Genomic DNA, 21,016 nt, shown 5'->3' on the forward strand with positions numbered 1-21,016 from the left:
GGGAAAACAGCCATTTGGGAGTGAAGCAGCTCTTCCAATGTGTCCTTGTTGTGTATTTAACAGGGCAGAATTGGTAACAGGCTGTCATGCACGACTGTAGCGGTGGATATGCAGAGCCTGCTGTAATTAGCCCTCACTTCAACGAGCCACTGAGGCTTCGAGGTGGGGGTAGGGATGCAGAGAGGAAGAAAACACGTTTGCTGTATTGAGCGAGCTTTCCACAGAGGGATGAATCTTTCACCTGTCACACTACCATATGCAGACAACTGTAATTACGCTTAGGGACCCAGCATCATCCTTTATGGAGTTATATTCGTTTTTATTGGTGGCAATTAATCTCTAGTCATATTTTCGAAGGAGAAAAAGTAAGTTAGCCAGGGGATGGTAGCACGTGACCTGAAATATGGCAGCTCCCTTTAATGTAGCATCTCCCAGGAGAGCGCTGGCTATTTCAGACTCATCTCTCATGGTATTGACATCCACACGTGCAGTCGGGTCTAAAGGGAGCGTTTGTACCTCCCTGACATCACCATGCTCAGGTTGCTTTTCTTATTGATGGTATAGTTAAAGTCTCTGTGTCATTTTGACATTTTTAATGGCATATGCATTTACAGCGTAGCTCTTGTGTAAGTTGCAGTTAGCTTTCTGTTCACATGTTGTTGCTATTATTATTTATCTCTATTATAGTAACACACAGAGGCTATCAACTAGAGCAGGATTAGGCTGTGCTAGGCTTGGGTTGTATTTACGATGGCCTCTCTGAGCCCACAGGAGCAGCGGTGCTCAGGATCCTGAAGTGCAGTGCACTTCCGTGGCTCTGAGCTGCTTTGCCCTGTACCTCGGAAACTGGAATTGCTATCACACATCAGCTAGGATTTGCCGCACCGATGTACAGAGAAAAAATATGTCTTGGTGCTGAAGTCTTTGGTTTCTTTGTTTTTTTAATTTTCTAGCCAGAACTACTAGCCCCGAGTCCCATAGCTAGTTATGCACTGGAGTAGCCTCACACACTGCTGGTCTGGTTGAGCTCAGTGGAATTACTTGTATCAGTAAGTACTTGGGTTTAGCTTATCAACTTTGTGTCTGCCTACCTTTGTAAAAGTACAGAAGTTACCACAGTGCAGATCTATGAGTTATCACAATATAAATATCACATAATGTCCCAATGAAATCATATAGGCCAAAAATTTACTTGCGACTCCGTAGCCTGTCCCTGCAACATGGGACTTAAAGGAAAGGGGAAAAGAAAACCAAAAGGACCTGATAAACTTTGAGCAACAAAGATCTTATTTTCATGTGAGATTACTGCAGTATAAAATCAGGTGAGGATGAAACTTCGTTATCTCAAATGCTACACTAACACATTGGCAACAGATTTCTCTCAATTCCCTTTGCAATTAATCAGCAGTGGATGATACTGCCTGAAATGGCTCTGCTCATTGTGACATACACGGGGCTTGAACTGATAGCTAAAAGCAGAAAATCTTTACCATCTGAGGTAAAGACTTAAATCTAGAAGATGCCAACTTGTCATTGTGTATATATGATTCCGTCACTAGAGAGCCGACAGGGTGTTCACCTTCGTTATACACACACACGATGTTCACCTTGGTTATAGGCACCTATCAGTAATGGGTTATACAGACTTATTACTCAAGTTTCATACCAGTTGGAGAACTCTAGTCAAAACCTGCTTGTAGTTTTAGGAACATGAAAAGGAGCCTAACAAGTGCAAAGGCTGTATCAGGCATCATAAATGAGACACGGTACAAGACCCATCTTTTTGTAGTTCTATTTTTTCCATGTCTTCCATGAGGATTCAGATGTACTTTAATCCTCATTTTTATGTCCTCTCCCTAATAAATCCCCATGAAATTCACATTCTTAGTAGCTCTCTGGTATGCCAAGCTGTTTTATTTCATAGATAATTAAAACATTTTGGCTAGCTACTTTGGGCTAAACATACTGAATGTTACAATGTGTGCTCACTGATGCCTTGTACTTATAAGCCTTTGGAAAAATCTGTCTCACTGCCAGCTGGTTTTCTGGTCACTGCAGGCTTCTTTTATTATCCAGATTTGGGGTTTTATGATTTTACAGCCAATTAGAGGAACTGCTGCTCTTTACTTAAGCATTTTGCTCTTCCCTTTGGCTAGATGGTGGAGTGAAATTCGGTACAGGGAGGAAGCAAGCGTGTGACCAAATATAAATAGTAAATAAACGTTCAAATAAGATTGATTTATATAAAAGGAGTTGTGTTTCAGGCAGACACCATAAACGTGAAATGGTTTTCCCTTCCTATAAAAGGTTTGCTTTCTCCTTCACTTTCTTTCAAAGTGAAAAACACGAAGCAAGCAGACCGATCTGATGATTGGAGCACTCACCTGAGACATGGAAGACCAAGGGTATAAGTCACATCTTCTAATGAGTGTTATTTATTCACATTAAGCAAATTAATTGCAGCTGGAATTATATCAGCCCAGAGCGACCCACAGCCTGGCAGTCAGGGCTTTAATGTGAGGCGTGGTGAGGCAGGAGTCACGTCCCTGAAGCTGGCGGGGTGAAGGCTGGTTCCTGCGTTCTGCTTCCCCGTGCAAAGGGCTGTCGGCTATGCTTGCGTGGTTCAGCTTTGTACCCTTCGTGGAGGTGCAGAACTGCATCCCTTAATGTTCAAGCTCTGCGGAAAACAAATCAGTGTTTCTGGAACGGAAATTGCTGGGAAACTCCATCAGCTCCAGCAGATTTGCTCCCTGCCCCAGAAGGCTTGCAGAGTCTTAGCGAGTGTCTATGTGAAATAAAGATAGATCGTCTCTTTCCCCAGATTCTCACTAATAATTTAAGACTTATAAAGAGTAAGATTTTGTTTGCTCGGCTCCCAGTGGTGTTAGTGAGGAACTATCATCCCTGTTTACAGCTGTGGGAAAGATGAGGCAAAGCAATAAAATATGTTGTGTGAGGCACAGACAGGATTATGTGCAGGGGTGTGTTGCACACTCTGCTTTCTGCAGGACACAAAACCATCTCTCTGCACATGCATCCTCCAAGACCCTGCAGATCCCTCTGGAGACGCCCCGGAATTCTCTTCTCATGGGTTTATTTTGGCCTTTAACGCTGCTGCTCAAGAAACACGAGTTTCGTGTTTGAGACCAACACGAGTACGTTGGTCCCCAGCGATGCTGGTTGAGTGAAGTCTCTTTCTTGTTCTGCCCAGTATCCTCAAACTGACCAATGAGAAGGACAAGAAGTTTGCCCAAATTATCTGATAGATCTAGTCATTCGGTGTGGGTTTATAGCCAGGTACTGTAGAAGGAGAGGGCTATGAAACTCCAGGACAGTTTCAGGCTCAAGGGGGCTTTACATTTACCTTGCTGAGTCTGGAAAGAGAGATCCGGGGCTGAGAAGCAGCGAGTGTCACCTGGGGATTACTTCACATGTTTGCAAATAAAAGAGTTTGTGAAGACAGCTCTGTTGCTGGGATCACACACTTGTTTCCTGTATGGGAGTGGATTTTTACACTGGCAGAAGAGTTGTTGTTGGTGTAATTGAAACCAGCTCCCTGAGCACAACCAGCTGGACCTGGAAAATGATCTGTAGCTGCATGTCCACCAGGGATTTTGCCAGCAACTCTATTCTAAATGGAATGGCAATTTTCTTCACCCTTCACGTAGCTATATTCAAAGGCTGCTAAGCGGAGGGCAGGACTACTGAAGAAACCCTTGGTTTTTGGCTGACAGTTTACCGAGGAAACCTTAGCTGGGTGTTTGCTTTGAGCTGTCTGTGTAGTATGTGTACATCTTAAATGGGGGGTTGCAGGTGCCGACTGCTGTTTCTGTAGCAAATCAGGATCAAGCTACTTCTGTAATGCTGACTTCCCTCTCGTCCTGCATGTGGCCCACAAAGGAGGAGAAGGGATCGGGCAGGACTGTCGTGCGAGGGGTTCTCACTGTGCTTTAATGCTTTCTCTAGGCAGCCTCCCCTCCGCGTCACTGGCCATAGGGCTTGGGGCCCTTCCGTAATGTTAGTGTGTACTGTACTGTTACTAGCACAGAAATTACCTGACATAAATACTCCATACCTACATCCCTAAGCCTGCTTTCAGCAGCCTCATGAAATCCCATCTCCAGTGTTATTTTCTTCCCTACCATCTCTTCACTCCAGCAATAAAGCCCCATCCGTCCCTCTAAAGCAACACCAAAGGAGAAAGCCTTCTTTAGATTATCGTGTTTATTATCTTATGGGAACGGTGCAAAGAAACAATATTTGATGACATTATTAAATCTACAGGATTTGCTTGGCAATACTATCTGCCATTAACTATCCTGCAGTCAGGATGTGATCCTCCGCATCTAATTCCACTATAAATTCATTCCTTCCAGCTATCTAAGAGCACTAAGAAACAGGATATTAAAAGATTTAGGTCCTGATCCAATAAGGATGTTAAACAAGTCCTCAAATTTAGGTATATGACTAGTGCTGTTTTCTCCTTGCATGCTAAAGTACATCATTGCCGGATCAGGGGGGCAGTTTTAGGAAGTTTGAGGGCCCTTTAGAAAGTTCCTGGTCTTAACAGTGCCTCTGCCTGCTTGCCAGCGTAAGCATAAGAGGCTGAGACGAGATGCTGGCGATGCGCCTTCCTCATCATCTGGGTAACGGACGGTGTGTTTTCCAGGTTGCGACAGCGAGCACTGGGGACCCCACTGCAGCAACCGCTGCCAGTGTCAGAACGAAGCCCTCTGCAACCCCATCACGGGTGCCTGCGTCTGCGCAGACGGGTACCAAGGATGGCGCTGTGAAGAGCTCTGTGACCCCGGGAGCTACGGCAAGGGCTGCCAGTTTAAATGCCAATGCCACAACGGAGCTACCTGCGACCACAAAACGGGCGAATGTCACTGTGCTCCCGGATACACGGGGGTATTGTAAGTTCAATGATAGGTGTATTTTACTCCGCATCATTTAACAGTCTTGCTTTGACCGCTTTTAACGCAATGACTAATTGGCAAAATTTACACAATCTGTGTATTATAGACTTTCCTTTGTAGAAATCAGGTAACAGAATTTCAGAGAGACTAAATAAAGGAAATCTCTTTTTTTTTGCTGCTAATTACACCTGTCTGCATAATAAAATAAAATTTAGTGCTAAAGTGAACTTAAAAATCCATTATGTTTTCCAGCTTGTACAACAACTGTGCCTAATTTCAGTATGCGAATACAATCCAAATCACAGTTGAGTTTTTATAAAGAATTGGACATTTTTCTCATTAGCAGTCCAGTGCAGTATCAAATGGGACTTACCATCCCCAATTTATTTGACTTTCAATCTATCTGAGGCAGCATTACTGTTAACTATATCAGCTTACTATCTAGGGGGTAAATTTTAAACATAGTGAGCAGGGATTTAGCGGTGTGACTCCTATTAACTTTAACGAGAATCATGTAGCTAAATCCCCATCCACCACACTGAAGGTTTACCAGTAGGATTCACAAAATCTGCATATTAATTTTAGGACAGCAAGCAATAGTTCCTTGTTTAAAATTGCCCACAGTGTAACATCAGTTCTCATTAGAGATCTTTCAGTAGTTTCAGAAGTAATTATGTTTTTCAAAATTATTTAAGGGGAAAAGAAAATTTAGTCCCTGAATTTGGTTGGAGATTTGTTACAGGTGACTTAATACTTTTGCAGTCTGGTATTATTTGTTGACCTGCTTGAAGGGGAAGGTAAAAAATATAGACAATATTAACCCTCATAAATAAGTGATTTGCCTTTTGAATATTCTATTTAGTACCTGATTTCCTCATAGACTTGTGACCTCGGTCCTGGAAGCACTCACTGCTAATGACTCTGCTTACTATTAGGAGTGATCCCGTTGACATTAGTGTGTCAGTTCTCAGCAGTAAGTACTCGCAGGGCCAACCCCCGATACGTTCTATGAACATCATCATCAGAGGATAGTCAGTTAGGGGAAAAACCTACTGTAGTTTCAGAACCTGGGATTAGAGAAAGAAGCGATGCTGAAAAGCACCAATGTGCAAATTTAGGAGACACTGTTTTTTGCAGGGACTAGCCTTACATTGGCCCCCCATGAATACTGAGAGAGACCCAACGAGCTTAAATAGCCTGTAAATGATGCTGAGTTCTTGCCAGTCCATTATACACTGCAAATGTTAACAATTAGTAGTGACTGGAGAAATTTCAAGCATTTTAAACCCATCCTTTTATTGTATTTGCAGCTTCTTTTATTGCCATGTCACATAATTGACATTGAGGGCTTCATCCTGCGCCTCTTACTTTCCTGGGCTATTTTAATGGATATGAGTTTGTCCTGTTGAGATGGGTGGAATTTGGTACATGCATAAAGGTTACACACATGCTTCATCCGTACAGGACTGGATCCACGGCACATAAATAAACACAGCAGAAATAATCTTGGCTAATTGGTTAAGCCAGCTGAGGTTTACTGAGGTGTCATAATTTGCATAAGGACTCCCATGATGACCTGTGTTGTGGATTTTCCTCCTTTACTGTTTCCTGTAAGTTTTTTTAAATAATCTCTTTGTTTTGTGGTTCTTCTCTCTCCATAAAGTTGTGAAGAGCGCTGTCCCCGAGGCAGTCATGGAGCTCAGTGTGAATTGCGCTGCCCGTGCCAGAACGGGGGAGTCTGCCACCACATCACTGGAGAGTGCTCCTGTCCTCCTGGATGGACGGTGTGTAGTTTGTTCACACTTGTGTCTCATTTAGAGGTTTGAATAGGAAGTTAATTGTTCACTGTCTCAGCAGATCCCTTCCCTGTGTGCTTGTGATACGTATCTACTATTTCTTCTCACAAGGCTCTAGCATTCCTGAAACTGTCACCACCTTTGTTATGTGAGCGCAGCGCGTACGCTGACAGGCCACCAGTGTATGACTGGTAGCTACCATCACAGACTTAAACAAACAACGGTAAACCAAGCAGTGACTACTCATTACACCTCCATGTGGCAGAAGAGACAAAAGAATTGTCTCTGAATTACAGTTCCTTGGAATATTCCCTGCACTCTTAGTCATTGCCCTCACACGGGACAGAAAGCTCAAAGGTCAGCTCAACATTGACAGAAGCGCTGTTCTGTTCCTCCTTCAGGAGAGAGGGAGAAGCCAGAGGGAATTCAGTAGCTCAGGCAGTCATTAAAGCAGGGCTATACATAGGACACAGACAGCAGTTCGGTGTCCTGTCCTTACTCAGGCATAATTCCCATTGATTGCAATAGATTTGCTTGCATCAGGGGTTGCGCTGGAGAGAGCAAATTGCCCTAACCTTTAATCCTTTGTGTCAAGAAAGCAAGGCCAAACATTTTAGAAGTCCTCAACTTTATCAATAATGTAATAATTAACTCTCTTGGGGTTTGCCAAGTCTCACAGGCCTACGTACCATTTAGCTGTACTAGAATTCCTGGCATTTTTCCTGCATCTGACAATTAGTCTCTTGGCAATCTTGCTGGATTTTAATGCATACAAGTACTGTGACTTCTTATTTTAATACATGGAAAACCCTGAAGATCATCATACAACTATGGCTTCTGATGTGGACCTTATACCTGTTGAAACATTTAAGGGCTGAGAGAGATGTTTATGTTCCCTTAGATTAGTACAGCGAATGCTCCCTCCATTCGATGACACAGCTGCTCTCTGTTAGAAAGTACCAACCAGGAGATGCTGGTGGCTATCAGACAGCAACATGGGAGAAGAACATCGCTGCCCGTAATTTTTAGTGGAAGCTGTGTATGGAAAATCTCTCTAATTGGAGAGCCAGAGTCTCTCTAACTTGACCAGTCATGGCAAAGGTGGTGATGTTATTCCATTTCAGATGACAAAGCAGGCAAAACTTTTCAGAAACTTAAGTAAGAATATGGCACCTTACCCTCAACTGACATTCAGTGGAGAAAAAGAGAAAGTTCTTTCCTAAAGAGCACTGGAGCTAAAGCATAAAGGAAGTGCTTCAAATATTTTTGAGGACCTGTCAGTCAGTCTGGCTCAACACCTAAAAAGTGATCAATAAAGTGATATTACTTTTAGGGTATTTTTTTTACCTCCCCATATCTTCTGCATGCCAGTATTTCTGAGGATCTGAGTTGCTGTACTCTTCCTTACCTGTATTTTATCAGGAGTTTTCTCTAGTTTTGCCAATTTGAAAAATCACTAAAGAGATATAAGACTATCAGAGTACAGCAGGAAGTTTTCAGAGGTCTTTTAGGATGCAGCGTAGACCCTAAAGAAGAGCCACAGCACTGGGGCTGCACAGCATCTGCGGTGGTGTATTCTGGCCCGCTTCTGCCCCGTCCCTTACAGCTTGGAGTGTCTTCTCTGCATTTTTAGTGGCCTAGAGAGACTTTCTTGGAAACTGTGTTGTTGGCTGCTCTGTCCCCAGAGAAACCCTGGAGTTAACAATTGATGTTTGAAACAAGCATAACTGAAAACTGAAGAGAGAGATCAAGTATTCCGGGGAAAGAAACTGAAATTATAAGTAAAAGCACTCAGCTTGTAAATGTTGAGATTTTAAGTATAAAGGGTCTCTCCAGGGTTTTAATGAAAAGCTGGTAATTCAGTACACAGAGAGAGAAAAAAATATTTTTTCATGCTATATTTTTAAGTCTTGGTGGTTGGAATGGTTTGTGAAGTGAGGCACGAGTGGGCTGTAAATGAGCAAGTGAGATGGGATTGCTAGACAGCATTCATTTTATTTCACACCATGGATAGTCTTTCTTTGACATCAGGAATTTTACTTGCTGATTTCAAGGCTTGAGACTGCACGTATGTATTGAATATACCATCATGTTGGAAGGAGAGAATTCTCCCTGGATTTATACAAGTGCAAATCCACTTGGATTTTATTGCCGCTGGATGAGCGGCAACTTTTATCCTTTCCTAGGGTAGGCTTATTAACAGCAGCTGGGCTCCCTTAGGGGCTTCATTGCCTGTGGGATCCGCAAGGGGCGGCAGTAAGTTGAATAGGAGGAAGTTCTAGGGTTCTTAGGTTCTTCCTTGGATCTGCCATCTTCAAAGCCTGGTTCTTTTATTACTTGCAATATTTCTTTCCTCCTGTTTCCTCCCACCCAGTGCAGACTCTCCCAGAAGCACAACAAGTTATATGAACTGTGTCCCTTGAGATTTTGCTGTCCCATGGGTTTTTCACCAAGGGGATGAAGGCTAACAGCATATGCTGTTGAACTAGTCAACACAATGTGGCTTCCAGCAGACTATGATGGGCTTTTTCCACTCTGTGTGTCTGTGGCCATGGGAGCTGGTGGGTGGCTGCTTTAGGGCCTCATTAACAATTTACAGGTTTAATTCTATACATCTTTCTCATTTGCAGTATTAAATTCTCCAAGCACTCTCAGGAAGTAGGGAGAGAAGTTAAATTCAGCATTTACAATGCTTCTCAGAGACACTTTTGAAGGACTACATCTCCGTGCTCAGGAAAGCAGCATTCTTTCCTTACAGGACACAACATTTGCCATTGGCAACACACGCCGTTTGCTCCCAGATCCCATTCTCAAGGCTCTACATCGTGGTGCCACGTTAATACAACACATTCTGCTAATCACTTCTTTCTTATTGCCTCTGGGCTTTATGAAGCAACTATAATTTGTGTTTTTGGCTATTTTTCTTTCTGGTGTGGATTTGAAACGTGGGGGTGTGTGAGAAAATGTAGCAGAAAAAAATCTTTTCTATGCTACAAAACGGTAATAATATAGCAAACAATGTCAAAGGCAGAATCTGATGAGATCAGGGCCTTAAAAAAGGTGCTGATGGGGTGAACTTTACTGATTAGATGTATAAGCAGCAGGAAGCGTTGGTCTGACATTTGATCCTCCAGAGAGGGATGTTTTGGATTCCCTTAGTAGATATTAATGCAAAAAGTATGCCTAAAGATTCGCTTGGCTCCAGGGGGATGCAGCACAGAGTATTGCTTTCTCATCATTTGTTGATAGAAATCCTGTTCCTTTTGAGACGTGAAGAGAGAAAGTATTTATTATCAAGATAAATGGATACTTAGATTTTCAGATATATAGTGCTGTGTATTACTCAAGTCCAGAGACACCAGTTTTTTAACACTGTAATCTGAAAGTTCTTGAACTGAGGCCAACCTGTCTGTTTTATAGCCAAGGAGCCACCTACCACTGGTTAGGAAAGGCTTGAAGTATCTGTTTTATGATTACACTGAAGAGCAGCCTCTCCACTTTGGGGCTGTTGATATTGCTAAACTTGCCAAACCATTGAGCAAGAACCCCAAGGAGTGAAAGCAGCCATTGTGTTCCCGTTTTATGTCTTGTGTAAGTTGTGGCTATTATATGCCTTGGTCAAAACTCAGAGCCCCTGGGGCTTGGTTAGGAAAATAAGACTTCTGAGAGATTTAAAAAAAAATAAAAAATAAAAGAGGGACAAACCCTCACCAGTTCTCTCCAAGTGCACTCTGCATGGCACTGGCAGCAGCACCACTTGCTGCAGTTGCCAAACGTTTTCCATTATAGGACCCCGTCTTCAGATCACAGCTCTGCCAGACTTGTTTTGGCTGAAGTTACTCAGCTGGATGCCAGCCTCACATTTCATGTTTGCTGACAGAAAAAAAACATTCATACAACTTCTAAGAAAGTCTAGGGGAATCCTTGTAAGGCCCTGATAAGGCCCTGATTGTAAGGCCTTATTTGATTGATTCCCCCAATTGATACCTGGGGGAAAAGCACCTGAGTTTGGCGGGTAAATTCTCCAAAGACACACCTCATGGGAGGTGTTCTCTGCCTTGGGGCTGAGCAGCTGGAACAAGGCTTGCCCAGCAGTTGCTTTTCCTGATGAGCAGTACCAGGGCGCAGAACCGGGAATGGCAGTCTGGCTTTGCACTTCCAAGGACGGTTAAGCAGGGAGGGAAAGGAGGAAAAAACTCAGAGATGGGGATTTGGGTCCGGATGAAGGAGAGAACTGAAAGGGAGCCTGCAACAAGGGCTTGGTGTAGACTGGAATAAAGAGGCAGGAGAGCAGAGGGCTGGGAGCATAAAATGGGGGAAGGAGGTAGCCACCAAGGTGTGGAGTTGAGGCAGGTCAGGGACTGAGATATGGCTCCAAGGTTGGATGAGAAGCTGAGAAGATGTTGGATGATGCATCTAGCCAGTGTTCAGAGGTTAGGCAGATATTCCACTGCAAAATCACTTCTTCTGGCCAAAAGACTGCTGCACTGCTGATGTGGAGAGTCAAATTGTTTCTGCGTCGTCACTGGTGGCTTTCTGGAACTATCCCAGTCTGTTGTTTCCATCCTGCCTCCTCCATGGCTTAGACAAAGCACTGGCAGATGCCATCTGTGCTGCTTGGAAAGATGAGTGTGGGGCTGGATGAGAGTAGAAGGAACAAAGTGGGTAGGATCTGAAGAGTAGTAGAGAACTTCTCCAGCAGCTGGATTTGGTCGTCTTCGTGGTTGGATGAAATGGGGCTGTCTGAACAGGGGAGATCATCATAGACTATCACAACTAGCAGAACTTCATCTTCCCAGTGCAGTCTTTTCAACAGTCCCCCTCTTCCCAAATGTCCACTTTGTGACACTTACCCAGGGTATATCCAACAACTTTTCTGACTCTCTATTTCACAAACCCCCCCAGCAGCACACATGCAGCTTTGTAGCCTTCTCTGGTTGCCTTGAACCTCTCCTAAGCCTTCCTGCATCTATTGGGGGAGTAGTGAATATCCTGCCACCCCAGCTGCAATTTAGGGGGGAGATCCAAAGGAGAGAATTATCAGTGACTGTAGAGTGGCAAGAAAAATCCCTTCTGGAGATAGGGTAGACTGGAATTTAATCTGGTAACAGAATTTTGAGAATGTCTTTAGTCCATCTTAAACAGAAAAAATACTGCCGCTACACTTAGATCCAGTTTTAGCAAGGACAAGAAAAATCCAAGCTGCGTATAGAAATTTATTGCATTACGAATATTGACTGAAATATTGCTCTTTCTGCAACCTTACCAGGGGCTGGTGTGTGCACAGCCATGTCCTCCTGGGACATTTGGAATTAACTGCAGCCAGGACTGTCCATGCCACAACGGAGGACACTGTGACCCCGTGACAGGAAAATGCGTCTGTACAGCTGGCTATATAGGAGACAGGTAAAAATCAAAACCCCAAAGTCTTTAGTTTTAGCCATGGATTGGCAATATTTATATCCCTTCTAGGACAATCTTACTCTCTGAAAAATGGTGTTATGTTTCTATTGCTCCAATTAGGTTCATCCTTCTGAAGCAGTTCAAGCATTATAAATGTGACAATGTTATTGCTTTTTATTGGCAATGCTCTCCATTTACAGGGTTTTTTTAATATAACTTTTAAAATTTAATGGATTAAATTTAATTTAGATATTTACAGTGATAAATTTAATAGAGAGCATTCCATGTTTACAAGATATGTAAATGAACTGTATTTATACAAATTAATATCCTCAAGAGTAAGCAATGCAGCAGTTTAATGTTTCCTTCTGCCCCTCGGTGCTGCTGCAGCACTGATCCATCTCAGACACCTACAAAAGGTGATAAATGCTCAACATTTATAAATGAGAGCCTTCACCCATAAATCGATCAGGGAAGATGATAATATTGTTTTACAAAGGTGTCGTGGATTCAGCAAAATGACTACACAGCGAAGTCAAGGTGGGATTGTGACACGTGCTGGCTGAGCCCGCCAGCTAATCCTGCCGGCAGGGCTAACGGTGGTGGGGAAGCTGCAGTTAAACAAGTGTTCAGATGCAGTTCTCGCTAGAGGTGACTGTGTCCAGAGAGTGTGAGCACAGCTCACTAGTGTATGCTACGCCCCTTCTCCTCTATCTTCCCTTTTTTTATTAGCTTTAAGAAGCTAGTATCACTATACTGACATATGCTACAATTATGCTTTTATGCAGCAAAGCTCATTGGAATTTCCCATTTCTTGCTTCATTTTACAATCAGCAAGTCTTTGTAGCACGCAAAGAGACCAACCTGCAACACTGTGCTGGGGTTCAGAAGGCCATGTTCATTCCCATTAAATGTGGAAGTTCCTTGTTTCCATTTTATCAACAGCAGTAGTTGGAGGGGGCTCTGGAGATTATTTCAGGGTTTGCATGTGGTTGAATATGGTGAAAATACTAATTATTTCAAATTAATTTTGTGGAGAAGACATCAGTGTGTCTTTCTTCCCCATCCTCCGTCTGGAGACAGTGATTCCATCCATAGGGTGCCATATAATTACTGTTGCTAACCAAAGCTTTCTCTTTATCTCCTTTTGGAGACAATTTCACTAACGGAAGCAGCTGTGCAGCCTGGACATTTGTACTGATGACCACACTTCAATCGCAAGCCGTCCCCAGTCCTGGCCATGCTCGGGAAGGCTGACAGAGGCCCTCTGTCTCTAGGTCTCCTCATCTGGTCGTTGCAGACCTAGATGGGTTTCTGGCTGTAGGTGAATCAATGGCGTTAGAGCTGTTGGGAGCTCCCAGCCAGCAGCCTGCAGCCAACTTCCCCAGCCACGAGGGAGGACGTGCAGCAGAAGAGCTGGCTCTGCTACGGGCAAGTGGCACAGAAGAGAACAGTAATGGAGCTGCTGAACGGCCACACTTACACACTCTGGCAGTAAGAGTAGAGAAAGGACCGTTGGGGATGAGGAAAGGAGTTGGCAGGTAGAAAGCAGAAGACCTAGTTCTGTGGGCTGTCAAAAGCAGGGGGTTTTGCTTAGAGAGGGGCTGGAGAAGGCGTCTCGGGGAGAGACTGGGCAGAGGAGACCCTACAGGGCAGACCTGACCGTGCACAAGAATTGTCCTTGAGCAGAGGGAGCGTGGGCTCTTCAGATCCGTACTTGGAGAAAAGTGAGAGAGATTTGCACCCCAGAGAGAGATGTTGCTTGGGAAGACAGAAGCAAGGAGGGAGAAAATAAGGCGTAATCAGTCGGAAGAGGCAGAAAAGATGCCAAGGGAAGGTCACATTGTGGACCTGCACCCAAGCAAAACCCTTAGGAAATGCTTACCTGCCCCCTCCTGGAGCAGGGAAGTGAGAGATGGACACTGAAGGGAGAGGCAGAAGAGCAGAAATGCAGGTGTGTGGAAGGATGAATGAGAATAGGAGAAAGTTAGGTAAATGGGCCCTTGGGAAAGATTTTCTAACAGCAGGAAAAAGCTGTATTAGCATAAAAATTCCAACCTTTCAAACATGTTCTCAAAAGGTTAGAACATGTTTATCTATCAGCCTTCAATCAACCTTCAATATGGGAAGTGAAACCTTAGGCCCATTAGATTCTCACTAGGGCCAGGCCGGCACATTGCCGGTACGGGTTTGTTCCGAACGGGCACGCGTACCCGTAGCTCGCCGTTAACTACACTTAGCTGATGGTAGATTGCCCATTGATTTCCGTGACGGCAGGAGCAGGCACAAGGTCTTTAAAAAGTCGGAATTGCTTTCCTTAGTTATGTGTTCATACAGCGTGGACAATGGGACAGGTCAGTCAGCACCATTTTAGCTTAGAGTCTGTTTTACTTTCTGGGTCTCAGGCAACTGTTCAGTGTTACGGTGTAATTGCAAATATAGCAGAAGAGTGCTGCTGCACAACAAAATAGTGTTTTCTTTAAAATTTTACCAGGCAATGAAAAACTTTTCTTAATAATAACAGATATTGTGAATAACAACAATAAAAACGTAAACACTCTTTATCTACTATAATCTTTTTTTAATTGTCAATAAGTACTATATAATACCACTGTTCATCATCTTGTGCGGAAGATAATAACATATAGTTTGATAAATATGGGTGAGGATTAAATGGTCATAAAGGTCTATGTAAGTGTAATTGCCACACTTTATTCCCTACCTGTTTTCCAGGAAGTGGCACTGCACTAAATCGCGAGGAAATTGGCAAGCGCTGTTAATAACTCCAGGCAGCTTTGTACTCTGCGAAAATGACTGGAAGTGTCATGTAAATGTATGTTTTGCAAACTGGAAAGGAATAATAGCAGAGCACAGTCAGAAGCTGAGGATGGGGTGTCTGAGAGAGAATTCAGCGGCTGACAGGAAAAGCGACCATACTGGTTTAGCTTTGTTTTCCATATGGCCATTAAACCTAAAGATTGAATCTTACCAGAATAAATACCCCATTTGTTATAACAATATGAGCAGAGTTATTCTCCTGTTGTTGTGTTTACCTGTATCTTTTAACGACAGAATAGCAGTCTCCAATTTAGTGTACTTTGGATGGCTTTTAGTATTTGTCTGTGCTACATAAATGTGATCACTGTTTCAAAACAAGCAAACAGAAAAGCCTAAAAAACTTCACAGCATTATTCCATGAAAAAGAATTTATCTGGAAAAAATGTAGGTGCATGTACTAAGTTAATCTCTTAAGCGGGCTGTCTTATGTTTAATATTTTGTGAAATTGCTTCCATTAATTCTACAGGTGACAGCCATATTATCCTATCCCAACCCAAATAATTATAGTACATATTAAAGTTCAGTGGATATTATAATACGAATCTCCCCAGATAGGCAGAAAGCAATGCAAATTAAACAAGAAACATAACTAGGGCTTAGCAGCTCATTTTGTAATTTAATTGAACAATGTATCTGGTTGTTAATGGTGCTATGGACACATTAGATTGATATGTTGCAAAGGAAGGATGTTTAAGTAGAAAGCTAATTCCTGCTGTGATTATTCTTATGTTCCAGAGGAGTCATTATTAGTATTCTTTGTATAAAATTCATTAGCGGTAGCTGCTTGATCTCCAAATAAATAAGTTGGTTAAATTGTTAGTAGAAAAAGGCTAATTATGTAAATGGATTAGGTCGTCAATATTTCATTTCCAGATGCTTTTCTCCCTGCTAGGTAATGCTTCATCTTCTATAAATATAGAATGATATAGTGCACTATTGACTAAGTATTCATCTCGTTGAGTACAGCGCTCTCCTGCTAACCAGTCGAGCTGGATACAGCAATGGAGACATAAGGCATCTTAATATGTTCTTCATTGCATTTCATTTGCTTGAAGTGTTTTGGTCCTAACGTTGCCCATTCTTTGCTGGTTATTTCCTTTGCAGCTGAATTACCCTGAGAGCAGCAGGGCCAGCAGCCAGTACTGCCGGGGCTTCTCTGGGCTCCTTCCCTTCCTGTTTGCCACGGGCTCCTCGCTTTGGGTCTCAGAGGAACTCCTGAACTTGGACTGTGGGGGTGCTTGCTGCAATTACATCCCTAGCTAGGCCTTTTGCTTTGTTCATTTATTTTTAGTAAAACATGATAAGCTGAAGCTGCAAAGGTAACGCTCTTCTTATACGCTGGCTGTGTTCATTGCAGTTTTGCCTGGCTTGCATCACACATTAATCTTTTATTACCGATCATTATATTAACTCTCACCTGCCAGCTGTGAAATGACCCGCAGAAAGACATTTAACAATTGCCTCTATCCACCGAGTTTACAGTACACACTTTAATCAATGCTCAGGATTAAATTAATGCTGATAGGCAATTTCCAATATCTGGCATCCATGCGATAAGGGAATTGGGCTTTTCTGGGCTTCTTTTTCTTTTTTTTTTTATTAACTGAAAAGGCCTATCTGTATTTCACGGTGGATCATGTAAACTGTAGTACTGACTCGTTGCAGAATTTTGAAACCACTGAGTTATGTCAAGCACGGAATCAGTTGCTTTCTTTAGGAACTTAGTTGAGCTTTTCAGAGTAGGAAATATTATAAACACGTAAACTGGTTGTGTAGGACAACGAAACAGACTTTTTTGGCAGATTTCGTAATGTATCCAGTAGGGAAATATTTTAAACAGTGCACGGAAGGTGCAATTTAAAACAGTCTGTGTAGAGTGTTTGCAGGTTCCATTTTTATGTGTATCAAATATTAAAAATGTTGGCAATTTTGTAGAAGATACTACACTAAGGAGCGTGGAAGTGATTTGTCTTGAGATTTTATACCACTCAGCATCCCAGGAGTAAGAAACGAAAAGCAAATTCGAGCTTTAGTTACTCAGAACCCACACAAAAGACAAAGGAGTATATTTTCTCCTAGTTGGTAGAAAGCTGGTGCAATGACAGCATAGGGGGGAAAGCAAAACTGTACGTTGCTGGAGAACACTTTACTCAATATTGCTTAATAGACCACATTCCCTTTCAATCCTCATTATCGCTAAGAGGAACGTATGCTTTTAAAGAAGGTGCACAATCCTTTTGTAATAAAGAGAAAGCAAACAGATGAGGTTTTTTTTATAAATTATCTTATTCTATATCAATTTCTTATGGTTGATGAATACAATTGTCAAAAGTCCAGGAAACAAGAATGCACTTTGTTGACCAAGATAATATTAACTAATGCAAATTTTGCAGGATATAATTGGACAGAGATTAACGCACTTTCAGTTCACAGCAATTTACATGCCCAAGATATCGCATCACTCCAATGATATCATCAGTTCACAGTATATTACTTAAATAAATGAGCAATGATTTTGTACTTAATTCATTAACAAAAACATTCCCATATGAAAGTCATAAGCAGACTAGACGGCAGCGTTTGATTGGATCCTGTCTCACATATTTCATTGCAGGTGTCAGGAAGAGTGTCCCATTGGGACATACGGCTTTCAGTGCACACAGAGATGTGACTGCCAAAATGGTGCAAAGTGTTACCATGTAAATGGAGCCTGTATGTGTGACCCTGGATTTAAAGGGATTCATTGCCAAGAAAGAATGTGTCCAGAAGGTTTCTATGGCCTCAAATGCAACAAGAGATGTCCTTGCAACGTTACCAATACTCTCAGGTATGTACGTCGTATTATGTACTAGTGCAGGGACTGGGCAAATAAAAGCTTTGGGAAAAAATTCAATTAACCACACCCACTCCCTTTTTCTCGGTGGTTTTAATTAAGATCACAGTCGGTTCCTCTGTATTGCAACCTTTGATTTAAATGAACTCAGGTTTGGAACCGTAAGCCCCAGTCCAGTCAGCTACTAAGCGTATATCTGTTAACTATTTAAACAGTTCTGCTAAAATCTGAAACGATCTGACATATGGCCTTGTCCTGTAACTGCAGTCTTCTAGGCACAAGAACTGTCACATGATGCCCATATATATGTATAATAACCCACTGAAGTTTAAATAATATTGTTATCTTTACTCAAGTCCATCATTTTGGCTCTTTTTATGACATGGGTTTTCTTGTTAGATCTATAGACAGCAAGGGGACTTTCAAAATGAAACCTAATTTGCTTCAGTTTATGTCTCGTGGCAAATTACCTTGTTGAAAACACTTGAGGCATATTTATAAATAGACCAAAATCAATATCCCCAAGTCAGTCTATGGAACTGTAACAAAGTCGACATTGTCAAAATAGACATCTCTTCTCTTCTTGTGTGTGCCTGTTTTTGCTCTTCATTCAGTATGTGTATGCGTGAAATATTCGGGAAAATAAATATCAAGGAAGTATACCTAAAATGGAATACGCCTCATGTAAAAGGTCAGGTTTCGATGTTTTATTCCCTTTTGCTTTTTTTAGGATCTGATTCTTCAGTTTCTCATTACTAAGAGCTAGAGCCACAAACAGACTTACACTTAACATGAGATAGGTTGAATTTACTTGCCCATTGCAAGCGTGAATTGAGTTTTCTGAGCTCTGAAAAAAAGAATTTAAGACTTCCCTATTATGCTGTTTCTTACCTTTTGTAACTCCTTGCCTTGTTTACTGACTGCTGGAGTTGCTGTTTGGTGATTCCTCACTCCCTCGCGTGCAGGAGAGGCAGCCTGGGCAGCAAACCCACGCTGGCCTGAGCTATTCTGATGGACTGGAGGGCCCACATTTTCTTACCGTGCCTGCAAGATGCTGAGCCCCTCAGCTCCCATTTGATTTCCGCCTTTTTCTGTCCATTACTGTTAAGCATTCATAGCCAATTCTGGATTGCGGGGGCTTCAGAGGGAGGTGGGGATAATTGATGCCCAAGCAAATATGCCCTTGATACGGACATTCTTCAATTTTAAACCAGACAGGTAGGGACCTGACTGTCTTGCTGATGATGACAAACCTAACTTGCAATCCTGCAGCCTGCTAAAATATAAACACTCTCCTCAATTATGTATGCAAGCAATACCACCTAATTTGTGTGCGTGCACACACACACACTCACACACACACAAACACTTCAGGCAAATCTGTTTGTGCGCTTGAGATAGACACTATTTGTCTTGGTCTTGGAAATAAACAGGTGATCTTTCTTGTGCATTCAAGTTCCACTGTGAGTGGTGAGGCTTTGCTTTACTGAAAGTCAGAGCTCACAATGGATTATTTAGACGCCTTGTAATTCTGATGCTACAAGTCCCCTACAGAAAGACAGCTCTAGCTCTGCTGGGCTTGACAGCAAGGATCCAAAGTGTTTGACACCTCAAAGGTAGCTCCGTACAATAGGCTTCTCTCACTTCTGATTATTTTGTGTATCATGAAATCATTGCAAAAAGTAACATCCCTAAGGCATGAGCTGAGCATTGTACACAAAAGGTTAATGTTGTGTTGTACTGAGGATAGGGGATGTCTCAAGAATTACTGCAGAGTGAGCTAAGGTATAAATTCCTGCATGTCACACTACTCTGCAGTACCTGCCAGCGCACACGACTTCAACCTGTGGTAACTACGAGGTAAACTGCTCCTCAGTGAAAGCTGTTCTTCATGTGTACCGGAGGGTGAGAATATGCTCTTGGACAGTAGCTGACACAGTGTGTCTTCACCCCCAGCCTAGCCTGCAGAAACCTGCTTGTGTCCCCCTTTTCCCATCATGGTATAAATAGAGTGGAAGGACTGTGGGCCACGGGCAAAGCTGAGCTTGGCTGCTGTTTCTCAGCTAAAAGTGTTCAATTCATTAAGAGGCTTTTAGGTGGGGGAAGATTGTGGGTTTGAAGCTGCAAGAAGAGTTCATCCTGGGTTACACAAAGAACTACCTGGGAGGCTGTCTGGAGGGTCTGCCAGAAGATCATTCCTGAAAGAACAGAGTAGCACCATCCAGCTGTGAAGAACGATGAGGTCTCAAGTTGGAGAGAGCTCAGAAAGGTGGAGGATCGAATCCTCGTACAGCTCTTTTCTGGGCATGTGGTGGTTCTTACACGCCGTGTACCTGACCCGTGCCTGGTTGCTCTCTGACAGATATATTTTATGCCTTCCCGCCCATCGCTGCTCCGTCAGCTTCACTTGCAGCATCTTCTGCTAAGATGGTATCTCTGTTTCCTTAATAAATGAGTCTAGTCTCTCCATTGATAGCATCTCCCTTTTTTCTACATCTTATCACTGCTGTTATGGAACAAAGAGATATCAGCAAGCTGTAGATCTGCAAATGTTCTTTCATTCATCCACAGTATTTCAGCTTCCCAGTTTTCAATGAGCTCCTCAGAGTGCTGTCAATTTCGGAGCCAAGGAGTGTCAGAGTTGATGGAAAACGACCTTCTCCAAAGGCACTCCATGTCTGAATAAACCTTTTTACTGATTGTTTAACCAGTCCCATGCAGCATACTTCTCTTCCCCCCACACCTCCCCCCATTCCTCCCCTGAATTTTTATCATTACTGGAACTGTGGTCTTCCAAAGTGATTCATTTACTGACAGCCGTCTATTTTCCCTAGAAGCAGTTTAAACTGTTGGCTACTTGTTGCGATACTTAAGTGTGTAGAATAATTACATAAACACTTGAAAGAAGGTGAGGGCAGCTCGCTTATTGCTGTCAGTGCTTTTGACTCGTTTGATCTGGTTATTGGAGAACTGGCTGGAATGGAAAGTTCTGGGGGCCTTGAGGAGCAGGTTGGGGGAGAACATTAATAAATACACAATCAGCTTTTCTATTTTCATAGATCTGTGTATTTTAATGTCTGAAGAGACCAGTGTGATCATCTAGTCTAACCTCCTGCATAGTAACGGCTGAAGAACATCATCCAATAATTTCTGCATCAAAGCACGCTGAAAGGCACTTTGTACAGGACTTTTGAACAACCTCAGAATTAGGTATTTAGAATGTGCT

At 42.6% G+C, this 21,016-nt stretch overlaps 1 protein-coding gene across 4 annotated transcripts in view; it reads left to right on the forward strand.

The window, feature by feature from the left end:
* Window positions 1-21,016, forward strand: part of MEGF11 (multiple EGF like domains 11) — a 292,780-nt gene that overhangs the window by 184,606 nt on the left and 87,158 nt on the right. For all 4 annotated transcript variants that reach the window (XM_074600942.1, XM_074600944.1, XM_074600943.1 and 1 more), the window contains exons 7-10: window positions 4,670-4,916; window positions 6,583-6,703; window positions 11,985-12,121; window positions 17,572-17,784. In XM_074600942.1, coding sequence (XP_074457043.1) covers window positions 4,670-4,916; window positions 6,583-6,703; window positions 11,985-12,121; window positions 17,572-17,784 — 718 coding nt within the window. The remainder of the gene's footprint in view (window positions 1-4,669; window positions 4,917-6,582; window positions 6,704-11,984; window positions 12,122-17,571; window positions 17,785-21,016) is intronic.

Source organism: Larus michahellis, chromosome 9, assembly GCF_964199755.1.
Source record: "Larus michahellis chromosome 9, bLarMic1.1, whole genome shotgun sequence".
Classification (NCBI taxonomy): domain Eukaryota; kingdom Metazoa; phylum Chordata; class Aves; order Charadriiformes; family Laridae; genus Larus; species Larus michahellis.